Source organism: Triticum urartu, chromosome 5A (genome assembly GCF_056163025.1).
Source record: "Triticum urartu cultivar PI428250 chromosome 5A, HENAU_Tu73, whole genome shotgun sequence".
In the NCBI taxonomy this organism is placed as follows: domain Eukaryota; kingdom Viridiplantae; phylum Streptophyta; class Magnoliopsida; order Poales; family Poaceae; genus Triticum; species Triticum urartu.
Genome location: NC_141877.1, coordinates 7,142,143 through 7,159,376, shown reverse-complemented (window position 1 = coordinate 7,159,376; position 17,234 = coordinate 7,142,143). Strand labels below are relative to the sequence as shown.

At 40.4% G+C, this 17,234-nt stretch overlaps 2 protein-coding genes across 2 annotated transcripts in view; one reads left to right on the top strand and one right to left on the bottom strand.

The window, feature by feature from the left end:
* Positions 1-926: 926 nt before the first annotated feature.
* Positions 927-17,234, bottom strand: part of LOC147967402 (uncharacterized) — a 139,474-nt gene continuing 123,166 nt past the window's right edge. The window contains exons 3-12 of the mRNA XM_087525277.1: positions 6,814-6,889; positions 6,580-6,726; positions 6,319-6,473; positions 5,343-5,633; positions 5,101-5,231; positions 3,658-3,775; positions 3,493-3,585; positions 3,305-3,382; positions 3,099-3,186; positions 927-1,205 (exon numbers count right to left, since the gene is read on the bottom strand). Coding sequence (XP_087381403.1) covers positions 1,189-1,205; positions 3,099-3,186; positions 3,305-3,382; positions 3,493-3,585; positions 3,658-3,775; positions 5,101-5,231; positions 5,343-5,633; positions 6,319-6,473; positions 6,580-6,726; positions 6,814-6,889 — 1,194 coding nt within the window. The 3' untranslated portion in view covers positions 927-1,188. The remainder of the gene's footprint in view (positions 1,206-3,098; positions 3,187-3,304; positions 3,383-3,492; positions 3,586-3,657; positions 3,776-5,100; positions 5,232-5,342; positions 5,634-6,318; positions 6,474-6,579; positions 6,727-6,813; positions 6,890-17,234) is intronic.
* Positions 9,107-12,736, top strand: LOC147967409 (uncharacterized). The gene is made up of 7 exons (XM_087525278.1): positions 9,107-9,252; positions 9,379-9,527; positions 9,621-9,775; positions 10,156-10,443; positions 10,547-10,677; positions 12,379-12,496; positions 12,571-12,736. Exons 1-7 carry the CDS (start codon positions 9,107-9,109, stop codon positions 12,691-12,693), a joined length of 1,110 nt encoding a protein of 369 aa, XP_087381404.1. The 3' UTR covers positions 12,694-12,736.

The following is a 17,234-nucleotide window of genomic DNA, read 5'->3' as shown; positions in this document are numbered from 1 at the left end:
ACCGTCATCCAGCTTCTATGTTCTCAAACAAAGTTCTCGGTGTTGGCCTTTACAAGGAATAAACAAGCATGATAACAGTCCATGGATGCGCCTGATTCTGGAGAACACCAGCTTCCTCCAAGTCAACTTCAGCAATACATCCTCACCTTCCATGAAACCTTCGGGGCCATTTACTTCCGATCTTCCCTCCTCTTGGGGCGGCGACGGCAGAGCTGGCACGCCCATCTTTTTCTCTTGTTCCCACGCGACGAGCATCTGCACCCACGGCCACGGGTTCCTCACCTCAAGGGCCTCAACATCCCCATCAGAAGGCTCAGGTGGGCAGCATCCACAAAGGGAGCCCAGTAATCGCCCCCACAGACCTCCGGTTCTGCCTCAGTCCCGGCCGGCTCGCACCCACAAACTGCGCAAATGTTGACATCTTGGCAGGTTGGATATTGCACAGCGTCGGCACAACAACGAGAGCGGATCAATCTAGCAGTTTGTACAGTTTCTGGTGCTTCTCTGCCCCCGCCTTATGCTGCTTTATGTAGGCGAGTTTCTCCGGTTCCTTGCGGGAGGGGTAAGGAACCCTAAGCCATCCGGGTGTCGTGAGTTTCCCAGACTTCTCCTGGTTCCCAACTTTAGAATGGACACCGCAGGATCTCAATGAGACAAGGGATGTAGGGGCGGACAAGGCCGCGGCGATTCCATCGTACCACGAGGGCAGGCAGACACATTGTTCGGGCGACCATTCCAACGACGGAGGTGCTCTAGAGATGCTGGGCTCAAACCGCGTGGATTGGATTGGTACTCATGAGGGATGCAGGATGGCCGGGAATGGCGATGGCGACCAGAGATCAAGCAAAACATCATTCCAAGAACATTAACATATTTCCGTATTTAACATGGGACCTCACACCCTTTATGCAGGAAGGAGCCTTGAAGAGATGATAGGGCATTCACTCACTATGACCTCGCCAGCTGCTATTCCTCATGTATCTGAGATCATACTGAGCCTTTCTTTGAGTCTAACAGCCCTCTGAGATACTATCTTCACATGACATTAGCAAGTTGGTTCTAGCTAGTGCTCTTGTTTTTTTAGCAAAACAGAACATGGGGCACTAAATTACATGTACACAAGTTATTTCTAATATCCACTAGACACTACATCTAATATGGAAACCTTTTCTTTTCCCGGCAGCCAGTTCAAGAGACTCTAGTACCTGTCACAAAGAATAACACAACGTGAGTGTCAAATAACCACACCTTCTTCTGCATGCAAAACTCCTCTCTCAAGGCGAATGTTTTCAGCATGCAAGTAATATCTAATACACTTTTTTTACATGATTTAGTTTTTATTCTTTGCAATATGTCACACAACTAAAACTTAGCGTCTTATAAATCACAAGGGTAGAAACAAAAAAAGATCTCTTAGCCAAAAAACATTTCCTAAAATTTACAACTTTACAGACAACCTAACATGGATTCTTTGGTAAAAAAAAGTTGGATGAACTCTGTTCTCAACAATTTACTTTTTAATGCTGGACCAGCCATTTACGAAAACCAGAAACTCCCAAATATATCAACGAACAATGTCAACCTTACAAGGGATTAGAGACTGCTGTTTGCATATGCATTCCGTGATTGTTAACATAGGGAGTGTACGAGGAATTGATATGGCAACTTCATGAAAAAGTTTCATGGTGAAGTGTACACACAGCACTTGTACCCTGCACCACCAAACTTCTTCATCAAGGTACCACACGGAGAAGATATATGCGGCAAATCCAAATGCTATATACTCCTTCTGTTCCAGAATATAAGGTGCATCAACTTTCGCGCAAGTCAAACTTATGTATGTTTGACCAAGATTATAGAATAAAATATCAACATCTATAATACAAAATAAGTAAAATAAGAAAAATCTTTTTGTGATGATACAAATTTTTTATTGTAGATATTGAAGTGCTTTTTTCCAAATACTTGATAAACATGCACATGTTTGACTTTTTGAAAATTAATACACATTATATTTTGGGATGGAGGGAGTAGTTTCTAGAATCGACACGAAAAATTATGGTATAGATGTGGGTTCTCTGAAGCTAATAGCTAATGGCAGATTTACTAGATAAGACACTCGGGTTGCAAAGTACACCCACCAACTCTAAAAAGGCCTCCAGGCAGACCCAGGAAGCAGAGAATTAGGAGATTGTTTTTGAACCTGGTAGAAAGGTGGTCAGGTGCAGAAGATGTAAGGGAGTGGGCCATACGACAAAAACATGCAAGGAGCCGGAACCCGAACAAGAATTCCTATGATCTTATCTGATGTTGATGAGGAACCAACTTCAAACTAATGTGTCCTCTCATGTTAATTTGTTCTACATATCATTGATTAGTACTGAGTACTATGCTTAATCTGTATAAATTATTGCAGAAAGAAATGTGCACATGTGATTGAAGAACCTGTAGAAGCTCGAGAACAAACTCCAAGGACAAGGTGTGAGTATTGCACATGCTTTTAGTCACATTTTTACTGCCCACTGCAATGTTTTTGGTTCAATAATCATTTCAGGAGAGAAGGTATGAGGACTGAAGAATCTATAGCTAACTACAAGAGGTATTAACCTGATTTGTACATATTTACATGTGCAAATAGATTGAAGAACCTGTACTAACTATATTATATTGTCTTCCTAACTCTAGGAAGAAAACTTCTGTCAACATGACTCCTATGAAGAAGCCCACAGCCAAAGGAAATGACAAGATAACTCCAGTGAAGAAAGCTGCACCTAAAACGAAGAAACATGGAGCATGGATGCTTTGGTGACAGAAAAAATGGATGAACTCTGTTCTCAACAATTTACTTGCTGCACACGCCCATTTACCAAAGCCATGTAAACTCCCAAAATATCAACATAATTTATAGCATGGTATGATATTGTAAGCATCACATGGATGACAAGAGAGTGTATTGCACAATGCACATAAGCTTACACCATTGAATTAAAATATAATATATCTACAAAAACTGGAATATACATACTTGAGAATCGAACTGATAATCTAGATAATTTCTAGATGGGATCATGGGACTAGTTAAAAGAGGAGACGCGTACCTCTTGCAATAACTTCTCCAAGGTCTGATACAGTTGCAGTCAACTCTACGGTCCTTCGGCATTTTTTGAGTGTTTGAAATAACCCAACCTATGGAGTTAGCATAACACATTTCTCAGTGCTAACATTTTGCTAATAATACTTCTGTACAAAGGAATGAATGGCAGGGATCAAGCGAACTACCGTTATAAGATAGAACTGAACTTACAGAAATATGAACTTCAGTATTACGGCCATTTTTACTATCTGAAGGGCCTTTGCATATGCTCATCAACAGATTTTCCAACTGATAATTTCAGGAAAAAAAACATAGAAGTCACGAGCATGAAGCTACGGAATATCACAAGTGTAATTTATTTTCACTTTATTAACCTAACAAATCTCTAATACACCCACCTGAATTGTGGTAGAAATGCATTTTCCCTTAATACATTCAATAAGATCACCTTTTTGAATTCCACATATCTCAGCATTAGATCCTTTCGACACCTAAGGTTCAATTGCCAAATAATTACCATATGCACATGGGAAAAAGAGCACCTTCAGGAAGGCATTATATACCTCTCTAACAACAAGACCGTCATCAATGTTATACATACGACATAACATGTCAACATGAGAAGGCTCTAGAAGCTTGATGGCCTCAAACCTCATCCCAAGATGAGGCCGACCAATGTACCTACACCAAATCAGGTACCATTTAACATATTTCGAGCAAGGTATACATGGGTAAGTAACGCTTCCAAAATAAGCCATTTTAGTGGAATTCAACTTCTATCTTCTTTTTTATTTGAACAAGGACTTCTATCTAACACGTTTAAAATTTCCCATCACTAACCAAATATTTTGATTCAAATAGATTTCAAAAAGGCCCAAAGGGGATGAATCATTAATGGTAGTTAGATATGCTCAAAGAAGATTTTTCATGATTTTCCGTAAAATTGAAACATCAAATTTAGATGAGATCAATTGAGTATCACAAAAACATTTGTTCATAAATATCTCCTAAGTTTAAATTCAAGCCATCCTTAAAAAAAGATGGGTTCAGGAAAAATGTCCATCAAAAATGAGAGAAAAAACTAAAACAAAGTTTTCCATTTAACTTTACTCTATGGCTATATAGTACTAAAGATATGCGAAGCAAAATTATAAAGTCTTATCAGTTCTCTCTTATAAATAGTTGTCATGATGAAACATTTTATAGTCTATAAGAGTGGTTCTAATTGTTTCTTTCTGTCTAGGCCCCATCAAAGATCCAGTGCTTGATTCGCTTATAAATGATTGTTCCTATATTATCTATTGCAACCACTTGTTGAAACATATCACTATATATATAACACAACAATGACTATACTATTTGGAAAATCTTAACATAACTGAAAGGGCATACCAGTGCTCAAAGCTGACAAACAAAGTGGGGTCTGGGGAAGGCGCTTTCTAGACAGCCTTACCCTTGCATAATAATTTTGCAAGGAGGCTGGTTCTAACCCAAGACCTCCAGCCCACAAGTGGAGAGACTACCACTGGGCCAGGCATGCCCTCCAAAATCTTAACATCTTATGGCCATTAAATTGCGTAAAAGTGAGAAAATAGACACTAGTTCGACCACTAATAACAACAACAATAAAAAATAGGGGAGAACACATTACCAAACAATAATAGATACTCCCTCCATTCCCTTATACAAGGTCACTATCAAAAATACATTTTGCATCAATACAAGGCCACCAACAATAATCGAGACAAAAATTAATGATGTTTCCTCGTACTACCAATTTTTTAATACTTATATGCATGTAGTCATAATGGCACTCAGCCACTTCCTTCCCATTCATTCGTTGCATGCTTGTGATGTATTATTGTATTAATGATCCCGGTTAACGAAAAAAAAGTTGACTTGCAAAGGAGTCATTAAATTTTGTCTTGGTACCTGTAATATGAGTTTGTGGCCTTGTATAAGGGAATGGAGGGAGTACTATCAAAGAGCTGAGAGGAAAAACACACCGATATTTCTTCCATGAATCCAAACAATTGAGCAAAATGGAAGAAGGTATAAAAGACCCAAATCTCTCAGGGTCGTTGACCATTCCAACAACTTTTCCATTCAAGTCAATAACTAACCCCCCATTGTCGTACTACAACAATTCATATGGACAAAATATAAGATTTTGCAATATATAACATAAAATGACATAGAAAACTCAAAGTTGTAATGTATATAACTATCTCATGATAAGATATATTACCTCATTATTATAATCATCAGGGCCATCTGGAGAACAAAAGTACACGTTGTGGTGCCGCTCAAACATGGTTGGATTCAGATATTCTGCCCTAGCATATGTTATCCTTAGATTTAAGGAATTGTCTCTTCCTAGCTGAAAAACCTCTTGAGCAAATTCTACATCTTTTTCACAAAGAGATGGTAACTTGATTGGTTGATCAACCTCAACATTCAAGAAAGCGATATCGTAATGGGGCTGATAGTAGACCAGCTCGCCCTTTGCACTAGTGCCATTTAGCAAATGAACAGTGACCTAAAAAAAGTTCCAGAACAGATTTTATAAGATTTTTTTAACAATGCCTAGTAAGCAAGTGGCATATGATGTTTCCATTTTGTTATCAGAAAAGGCCAATAGCTAGAACAAAAAACATGTACTTTGTACTGGTGCCATCTAGCAAACGAACACTGACCTAAGAAAAATGTTCTGGGGCAGAATGTCTAAGATTTTTGAACAATGCTAAGTAAGAAGATCACATATGATGCTTTCGTTTTGTTATTATTAGAAACGGCCAACAGCACAAAAACATGTCATTTGCATTGGTGCCGTCTAGCAAATGAACAATAACCTAAAAAAAAGTTCCAGAACAGAATGTAGATTTTTTAAATGCTTAGTGAGCAAATCGCATATGCCGTTTCCATGTTGTTATCAACTAGAAAAGGCCAATAGCTAGCACAAAAACATGTCCTTTGCACTGGTGCGATCTAGCAATTGAATAGCGACCTAAAGAAAAGTTCCGGAACAGATTATACAAGACTTTTGAACAATGCTTGGTGAGCAAATCGCATATGCCGTCTCCATTTTGTTATTATAAAGGGCCAATTGCACACAAAAAAACATTTGAATTGCAGCTAGTTAGATCTACACCGGGGATTAAATTGTTTATTTATTTGGGGGTGGAAGCGGCTGGGCTGGAAAAGAAACACTAGATTTGACTCACATCAGCATTAGGGGCATACTCTTGGCCGCCTGTCCAGACGCTGTAAGGAGCGTCCTTTGTGCGAATCAGACGCGCAGTTGTCAAAAGAAGGCCGGTTTTCTTCTCCGCATCCCAATCGACCCAGAAGCCGGAGCACCGTCTGAGCGGTTCAGCATCTGTGTGATTCAAGCACAATACTACATAAATTAAGTTGATGGATCAATCAATCCAAAACAGAGAGGGTGCAAAGCAAAGCTGCATATATGTACGCATACTACAGACCAAGGGAGGATGAAACCCCTAGAAGGAATTTGGCAGCGGAGAGCACGGCCTGGCTTCCGGATTCACGGACGGAGAAGAGCTCGGCAATGTGAAACCGGGTCGGAGGCTTGAAGCGATCGAGCGTGGGGATTTTCACAGGGCGGGGAGCTACAGGCAGGCAGGCAGCAGGAGCATAAATAAACAAATAAATAAATATAGTATGAACTGATGGAAAAAAAAATGGATGAGACGGACCTGATTCTTCGTCGCGTCTGGCCAAGGAATCATCAGGGTGAACCCACACGGACGGATCGGGCGACGAGACCTCTTCCTCCTCGCTCCACACATCCAACTTCCTCTTCTTCTCCGCCAAGGGATCGTCTCGTATGGTCGGATAAGCCGACGTGACTAGTTTCTGTGAAGAGACCGTGGCGCGGGCTAGATTTGGACCCAGCCCGGGCCTGATCAGATGGGCCAGGCACGCCACATCAAGGAAATTGGTCGGCCCACCAGCGCGTCTGTTTTTGGAATGTTAATGGGAGAGGGTGTATATAAATAAAATTCTTTGACAGTCCTATGTTTAGGACACTCGATCGAGAGAATTTATACGGATGGCGGTGACCCTATGGGCAGTTTGGCGAGCAAGAAGGAGCGCTATACATGAAGAGATCTTTGACAGTCCTTTTTCTACTAACTCTTTCATAACCTGCTACATAAGGGATTTGGAGATGTTAGATAAAGGAGTTAGAGGAGGACCGAAGCGAGCCAGCATCGGACAATCTACGTGGTTATCCCCGCCCGAGGGTCATGCAAAGATGAATGTGGACGCGGCAGTGTCCATGCAAGGGGAGTGTGCTGCAACGGGAGTGGTGTGCCGAGACCACAATGGTAGATTCTTGGGTGCTTCGGCTCTAAAACTTGAGTTCATCACTGATGCAAGTACACTGGAGGCGATAGCTGTACGGGAGGGTCAAGCTCTGGCGGAGGATCTATATGAAAATTCAATTCAGATTGCAACGGACTGCAAGGGGGCGGTAGATGATGTCCAGAAGAACTCGGCGGCTGGGTATGTAGCTATAGTGCATGAGATAATACTTCGTGCAAACTCTTTTATTTCATGTAAAGTAGTTCATGAGTTTAGGAGCTCGAACTTCGATGCTCACGATCTCGCTAGAGATGCTTTGTCGTTAGGGTTTGGCCGTCATGTGTGGTTGGGCCAGCCAGGAGAGCTTGATTTTCTACCTGTAAACATTATGAACAATGAATAAAACATGCGAGGTTGTCTAAAAAAAAATTCTAAAAAAAGTAAATGGGTTCGTGATGTGCCGGCAGCCATGCCCAACCTCGCGACCTAGGAACGGCCCTAGGCAGCTCACGTGTTGGCATGACCCGATTATAAGCATGTCGGGCCAGGCCCACCATAGGCTAGGCGCACACGAGAGATGCATGACACACCATGCAAATAGCGACGTGCCATCATAGGGGGAGTTGGATGACTAACCATTACTCCCTCCGTTCGGAACTACTTGTCTCGAAAATAAATGTATCTAGAACTAAAATACATCTAGATACATTCATTTCTGCGATAAGTAATTCTAAAAGGAGGAAGTATTTATCAACTCCCTTTTAATAGTAGGTAGAGATAACACAGGGCGTGCCGTGCCGGCTCATGGCCTCACCTCGACAGACGGGCACTGCACACACGCATCATGGACCAGGCACGACTCGTGTAGCCGCATGCCGAGCTAGACACATAAGAATCAGGGTGTCCTGAAACAACGTTGTCCTATTTATCGCGTAGGTCGGCCAAAGTCGACCAAACCGTATCCCCTCACTTGCTAAGCAACATTGGCCTGGCCCAGGCAGCATAGGTCCCTCAGGTTCTAGAACCTTCCTAGACTGCTTGTTCTCATCTTTTTTTATTTTTATTTTACTTTTTTTTCATTTACTTTTTCATTTTTACGAGCATCATTCGAATCCACGAACATTTTTTGAATTTGTGATTCTTTGACATGAATATTTTTTTGAAATCATGACCATTATTCACATTTTTTAATATTGTTTTTACAAATTGGCGATCCATTAACCTTTTTTACAAGTTCACGCATGTTCTTTTGAAATCATGAACATCTTTCAAATCCACAAACGTTTCCTTATAAATTCAAAACCATTTTCTGAATTCGATATTTTTTTGAAAAATTGTGAAGATTTTTGAAATTCAATTTTTGTTTGAAATGCTGAACAGTTTTTAATGAAGCAAAAAGACAAAAACGAAAGAGGCGCCCGCCCTGCTCATGGGCCAGCCCAAAAGCGTTCTCCATCGCGCAGGTCGCGAAATAGGAGGCTTCGCGAGATTGTCTCAAAAATAAAAAAATAAACCTACTTCTCCACGAATAAAACAAAACACTCGACGAATAATTCCCCACTGGTATCCCCGTCAGGCCGTCACAGCCGGCGGCGGCGCGATTGGAGGATCCGCCACCACGACACAGTCGCGCGATTGGCAGACTAGTTCGGTTGGTTCCTCGATCGGGTTCCAAGAAAGAAGATGAGTGCGGCGGGTGCGAAGAGGTCCGGCCGAGACGATCCCTTGGCCTTGCCGGAGAAGAAGAAGAAGGTGATTGTGTGGAGAGATCCGGACGCGTGGGTTATCAGCGATGCCGACTTGGCCAAGATGAAACGCGACGAGGAATCAGATCCGTCTCATCCATTTTTTCATGAGTCATCAGTTCACTCTTGATTTTTTCATCATTCAGTTTACTCAAGATGTAAACGCAACTGTTTAATTAATTAATTAATTGTTACTCTCGATCAATGTATAGCTCCCCCGCCTGTGAAAATCCCTACGCTCGATTACTTCAAACCCCCGACCCGGTTTCACACCGCCGAGCTCTTCGCCGTCAGTGAATCTGGAAGCAAGGCCGTGCTCTCTGCTGCCAAATTCCTTCTAGGGGTTTCATCCTCTCTTGGTATGTAGTATGTGTATATGCACCCTCTCTGTTTTGGATTTGATCGATCCATGAACTTAATGTGTGTATCGACCGTGCTTGAATCACACACAGATGGTGAACCGCTGAGACGGTGCTCGGGCTTCTGGGTCGATTGGGACGAGGAGAAGAAAACCGGCCTTGTTTTGACAACTGTGTGGCTGATTCGCACAAAGGATTCTCCTGACAGCGGCTGGTCAGGCGGTGAAGAGTATGCTCCACATGCTGATGTGAGTTAATTGTAGTGTTCCTTCTAAAAAAATTCTACCCTTGTATCATTCTTTTCCTGCCCAGCCACTTCCACCCCCAAATAAATAACTATATAAATCTTTGGTGTAAATCTAACTAGTTGCAATTCTCTTGCTTTTTGTGTGTGTGCTACTATTGGCCTTTCCTAATAATAACAATATGGAAACGGCACATGTGTTTGCTTACTAAGCATTGTTCAAAAATCTTATATAATCTGTTCTGCATCTTTTTTAGGTCAATGTTCCTTTGTTAGATTCCACCAGTGCAAAGGTCATGTTTCTTTTGGGGGGTGCTATATTGGCCTTCGATACATCATATTTTCAAATCTCTAATACAATGTTTTCCGGAAATTTCTTTTCAGGTCACTGTTCATTTGCTAAATGGCACCTGTGCAAAGGGTGATCTGGTCTACTACCAGCCCCATTACGATATCGCTTTCTTGAATGTTGAGGTGGATCAACCTATCAAGTTACCATCTTTTCGTGAAGAAGATGTAAAATTTGCCGAAGACATTTTTCGGCTCGGAAGAGACAATTCCTTGAATCTAAGGATAACATATGCTAGGGCAGAATATCAGAATCCAAACATGTATCAGCGGTATCACAATGTACACTTCCGTTCTCCAGATGGCCATGGTGATGATAATGGGGTAATGCATTTGTTACAACTTTGAGTTTTTCTATGTCATTTGTTTTGTAACATATTTCTTATTACTGTAAATTCTCATGTTTTGTCAATATGAATTGTTGTAGTATGACAATGGGGGCCTAGTCATTGACTTGAAGGAAAAAGTTGTCGGAATGGTCAACCTCCCTAAGAGATTTGGGTCTTTTATACCTTCTTCCATTTTGCTCAATTGTTTGGATTCATGGAAGAAATATCGGTGCGTTTTTCCTCTCAGCTCTGTGATAGCATCTATATGATTATTTGGTGATGCTAAGCTAATGTGTTCTCTCATATTTTTTCTTCTTACTTTTTGTTAGAAGTCAAATTATTTTTTTGAAGCTATCTATTTGCTCACTTTTATGCAATTTAACAATGTTCAGTAATTGGTAGCATATCGATTGGGTTGTTGAGTAGGGATTAATTGGCTTATCAGCCTATTAACTGAATTTATAGGTAGGTTAACTAGGGTATATCCTAGGCTGCATCTGAATTTCTTTTCCATGTTGGAGCACTTGCTGCACTCGTACGGCCGCTGTTCGGGGAGGGGATGACGCCGGCGGGGCGCCGGCGGCAGCTCAGTGCGCGAGCTGTGGCTACTACTCCACGAGCGGGAGAAGGGAGCGAACGGGTTAACCTCATGTGCGGTAGGCTTTGGGAAAAGGGAGGGAACGGGCTAAATTTGGGCCAAAATTGCCCAGGCACTTAATTGGCCCGACCTATAATTCGGTCTGACAATCAATTAATCAGCTTATCAGACAAGTAAATCGATTCACCCAGTTAATTGCGTGAATAGGTGGTTTTGTATCGGCAGGTGGCCAAGACATGATTAACTGTCTGATATGCCGAGATTAACTGGCCGATATTTTTAACAGCGCAATTTAATGACCATAAATTACGTTAAGATTCTCAGAGCAAATGTGATCAGTGCGGAAGTACCTTTCTACGCCCAGGAGCAAATGCTCCTGGTAAGAATAGTAAAATAAAAAAAATAGAAAAAATGTTCAAAAGATTCTGAAATTATTTTGTGACATACTTTCACAAATGTTTGTTGTGCACGCAAAATTTCATTGCGAAACCACATTGGTGGAAGGCGTGCCAAAAAAACAAAATCAGAGCTCCAAAATGCTTTTGTAAGTAACATTTTCAGAGCATCGATTTTGTTTTTTTTACCACGTCTACGACCAATGTGATTTTGCGATGAAATTTTGCAGGCACAACAAACATTTGTGAAAGTATGGCACAAAAAAAATTCAGAATTTTTTGAATTGTTTTTTAGTTTATTTGATTTTACTGTTCACACCAGGAGCATTTGCTCCTGGGTGTAGAAACTCCACGTCCTGTCAGTGCCGTTTTTTATGTATATGTACATAGTCGTATGTCTGAACAAGTGGCTGCAATAATAATTATTTATAAGCAAATCAAGAACTAGAAATAAACAAGTGGGACCACAACGAGACTACAAAATGGTTCATGATGACAACTATTTATAAGAAGGAACTGATAAGACTTTATAATTCTGCTTCGCATGTCTTTAGCCAAATTGTAGAGTGAAGTTAAATGAAAAACTATGTTTATGGTTTTCTCTTAATGGACAATTTTCCTGAAACCTAGGAGATATTCAAATGTTTTTTTTTGTGGTACTTAGTTGTTCTCGATCATATTGAAATATGATGTTTTACTTTACGTAATATCATGAAAAACCGTCTTTTAGCATTTTTCAACTACTGTGAATGATCCAAAGGCTTTGTTGTCCCCTTAGGGTCTTTTTGAACTTTATTTGAATCAAAATAGTTTGTTACCGTTTTTTTAACATGTTAGATAGAAGTTGAATTCCACCAAAGATTGCTTATCGTGGAAGGGTTACTTACTCCTGTATACCTGGCTCGAAATATGTTAAATGGTGTCTGATTTGGTGCAGGTACATCGCTCGGCCCCATCTTGGGATGATGTTTGAGGCCATCAAGCATCTAGAGCCTGCTCATGTTGACATGTTATGGCGTATGTATAACATTGATCATGGTCTTATTGTTCAAGAGGTATGTAATGGCTTCCTGAAGGTGCTCTTTTTCCCATGTGTATATGGTATAACTATTTGGCAATTGAACCCTAGGTGTCGAAAGGATCTAATGCTGAGATATTCGGAATTCAAAAAGGTGATGTTATTGAATCTATCAATGGAAAACCTGTTTCTACCACAATTGAGGTGGGTGTATTAGAGATTTTGTTAGGTTAGTGAGTTGAAAATAAATTACATTTGTGTGATAGTTGGTAGCTTCACGGTCTTGAGTGCAATGTTTTTTCTCTGTAATTATCAGTTGGAGAATATGCTGATGAGCACATGCAAGGGCCTTGCTGAAGTTCATATTTCTGTAAGTTCATTTCTATATTATAACGGCAGTTTGCTTGACCACCACCATCCATTCCTCTGTACCGAAGTATTATTAGCAAGATGCTAGTACTAAGAGATTTGTTTCGCTAACTCCATAGGTTGGGGTGTTTCACACACTCAAAGAAGAACGAAGCACCGTAGAGTTGAGTGCAAAATTATCAAAACTTGGAGAAGTTATTACAAGCTAGGTACACATCTCCTCTTTTAACTAGCCCCGTCTACAATTTAGTATCCAGATTATTAGTTCAATTCTCAAGTATGTATATTCCATTTTTTGTAGATAATAATTATCCAGACATAATGCTAGTGTTAAGTATGTAAGATCATATAGTTGTATGCATTGTGCAATACACTCTTACAATAATTATATGATTATATCTTTAAAATAATCATACCACACCATAAAGTATGCTGATATTTTGGGAGTTTATCGTTTTGGTTAATAGGTGGTGTGCAGCAAGTACATTGTAGAAAACAGACTTCATCCATGTTTCTTTTAGCAAAGCATTGATCTTCCATTTGTAGACTTGAAATTTTTAGTTTTTTTTTTTGGAACAAGAGATGTATGTTTGTGCTTGTAGGTTTGTGGATGGGCGCTAACTTCGAGTTGTGTGACATTTTGCAAAGAATGTGGATTAGATATTGCTTGCATGCAAAAGACACTCACGTTGTGTTATTATTTGTTACACGTCGTGCAGACTCTGGAAGTGGCTGACAGAAGAGGGATGCCAGGCTACTGGATGTTGTTTCTATGGTGGGCGTAGTGTGATGGATACTTAGCTATGACCACATATATGTACTGTAGTCTCTAGATATATTAGAAGAAATAACATCTTTATTTGTAATGTATATAGTGCCAAAGTAGCAACCCCTTGTGAGATTCTCTGTTCTGCTATAATGACTGCAGAGAGGTTTATATAGACCTTCTTGAGACCCCTCAGAGGGAGAGAGCCTGTCCTTATTTGTAGTTTATATAGTGCCGAGGTGCTGTCCTGTCTTAGCCTGATGGGTGTGTGAGCAGGTTATTTATATGTCTGAGAAATGGCAAAGTTCATAGGTTTGTGTAATCGAATAAATGTCACAAAAATAGGTTAACTGTTTAACAGATGGAATACTTAACAAAGAACAGGACAGATCGACCGAGGCTTTGGTTGGTCTGAGAAGGAAAAACCCCAAGCCGAGCCATCTTTGGGCTGGTTTGGGCCATTGAGCCAAGCCAGTTTCAGCCCGGTCCGAAGCGGCACAACTGGGCTCGAGTGTGCTCAGCCCATATAGAGGTCCCAATCTTGTAGTCGGCGCTGCTCTACTCCTCCTCTGCCATGGCTATATCTCGCTTACAGCGAGATGTAGCCTGGTCTCGCCTGAAGCTTTACCGGACTGCTACAAGGCACTGATTTACAATGCGTTGTATTGGATTGCATATTTTTTGTACTGTTTTTTGCGTTTTTTTCTTTTGTTTCCTTTTTGTTTTTTTGTTTCCCCTACATTTTCTTTGTTGTTTTCTCAGTTTTAATTAGATTTTTTTTGGTTTTCACTGTCTTCTACTGCTATGCATCGGTTTTTCTTCATGTTTTTGGTTTTTTTCTTTTTTCTTTTCTTTCCTGGTCTTCATTAGTTTTCTTTGGTTTTCACTTTCTTCCACACACAATTTACATTTTTTGTATACATCCGAAATCTAGTGCGCTTATTTAGTGAAGAGAAATGCTAACTCCTCGGTCCGAATCGAATCTCTCGTACCGAAGAACTTCATCTCTTGCTGACTAGTATGTGTTAGATAATAACGAGAATAAATGAGACACGAGAGACACAGATTTTTACGTGGAAACCCTTGCGGGAGAAAACCACGGACGCACGAAGGCGCAATCACTATGAGGAGGGGTATTACAAGCACGAGACGACAGGCCGTCTGAGGTGCGACTACATGGGGTATATAAGAGGGCAATACATGAGAGTCCTTGGAGGACAAGTAAACGAGTTGTACTCGTACGCGTCGACGTCAACGCAAAGGCCCACACCGGTTGTACTACGTCTAGTCCAACACGGTATAATTTGGATCACAATTTAACAATCTCCACCTTGATCCAAATTCCCTTCAGTAGTCGAAGAAAGTAGATAACTCCATCCAAATCATCATAAACACCTTGTGCGTCAAAGTCCATAGGACTAGTGAGAAATACCAACTAAGCGTGAGCAAAGCTTAAACTTATTGGTCGGAACTGGCTTTGTCATCATATCAGCTGGATTATCATGAGTACTTATCTTGCATACCTTCAAATCGCCTTCAGCAACAACATCTCGAATATAATGAAATCTGACATCAATGTGCTTTGTCCTCTCATGATACATTGGATTCTTTGTAAGATATATGGCACTTTGACTATCAGAAAATACGGTAGGGCAAGATGAATCTCCACAAAGCTCAGAATACAAACCTCTCAACCAGATAGCTTCTTTGCATGCCTCAGAAATAGCCATATACTCGGCATCAGTAGTGGAACAAGCCACAATAGACTGCAAAGTTGCTCTCCAACTCACAGCACAACCACCAATGGTGAAAACATAACCTGTGAGTGATATTCTCTTATCCAAATCACCAGCAAAATCAGAATCAACAAAACCAACAAGTCCATCTCTAGTTTTCCCGAACTGTAAATAAGCATTAGAAGTACCTCGCAGGTATCTGAAAATCCACTGAACTGCTTTCCAATGCTCTTTTCCAGGATTAGCCATGTATCTACTGACAACACTCAATGCATATGATAAATCCGGACGAGAACAAACCATGGCATACATAAGTGAACCAACTGCACTCGAATAGGGAACTCTAGACATGTACTCAATATCTGCATCTGACTTAGGACATAAAGCTGATGATAATTTGAAGTGTGCGGCTAACGGAGTACTTACTGGCTTGGCATTATGCATATTAAAACGACAAAGAACTTTATCAATATATCCCTTCTGACTTAGATACACTTTTCCAAACGGTCTATCTCTGGATATTTCCATGCCAAGTATTTTCTTTGCTGCACCCAAATCCTTCGTCTCAAATTCATTACTCAATTGCTTCTTTAGTTCATCAATATCTGACATACTCTTTGCAGCAATAAGCATATCATCAACATAAAGGAGCAAATAAATAGTTGAACCATTGAAAGTTTTCAAATAAACACAACTATCATAATTAGACCTTTTGAAACCTTGAGAGAGCATAAAGGTGTCAAATCTCTTGTACCACTATCTAGGGAATTGCTTCAATCCATACAGAGATTTCTTTAACTTACAGACAAGTTTTTCTTTTCCAGGAATAACAAAACCTTCAGGTTGTTCCATATAAATATCCTCTTCTAATTCTCCATGTAAGAATGCAGTTTTAACATCCAATTGTTCAAGCTCAAGATCATGCATGGCAACAATACTGAGTAAAGTGCGAATAGAGCTATGCTTCACAACAGGAGAAAAGACTTTGTTATAGTCAATACCTGAAATCTGACTGTAACCTTTAGCAACTAACCTTGCTTTATATCTTGTCTCATCATTAGGAGAAACACCTTCTTTCCTCTTGAAAACCCACTTGCAACGAATAGGTTTCTTCTCCCTAGGTAATTTTACTAAATCCCAAGTGCCATTCTTTTCAAGTGATTCCATCTCATCATGCATAGCGGTCATCCACTTATTACTATCACCAGAAATAATAGCCTCGGAATATGAAGAAGGCTCAGAATTACCTTCAATTTCTTATGCAACAGATAAAGCAAAAGAAACAATATTGCACTCTTCAATTAACCTGTCAGGTTTATTAATACCCCGTCTAACTCTGTCACGTGCAAGATTCCAACTGGGTGGAACAATAGACTGATTTGGAGTGGGAGTGACATGATCATCATTAACGGCGGGTTCATCATGTGCATCAACAATTTCATTACCAGATGAAACACCTGAATCAATAACATGCTCCACCTGAACAGTAGGCTGCTAAATAGTAGGCTGCTGTTCACTCTCAACGGGAACATTAGTAGATGAAACATCATGTAACATAGCAGATTCATTAAAGATAACATTTCTGCTAATAACAACCTTCTGGGTTTCAGGATTCCATAATTTAAAACCTTTAACACCAGACTTATAACCAAGAAAGATGCACTTAACAGCCCGAGGCTCTAATTTTCCATTATCAACATGAGCATAAGCAGTGCAACCAAAAACTCTCAACTGTGAATAATCAGCAGGTGAACCAGACCATACCTCAATTGGAGTTTTCTTATTAAGAGCAATAGATGGTGAACGGTTAATGAGATAACAAGCAGTGGAAGCGGCCTCAGCCCAAAAACGCCTATGCAAACCTGCATTGGACAACATGCAACGGGCTCTGGAAATAATGGTCC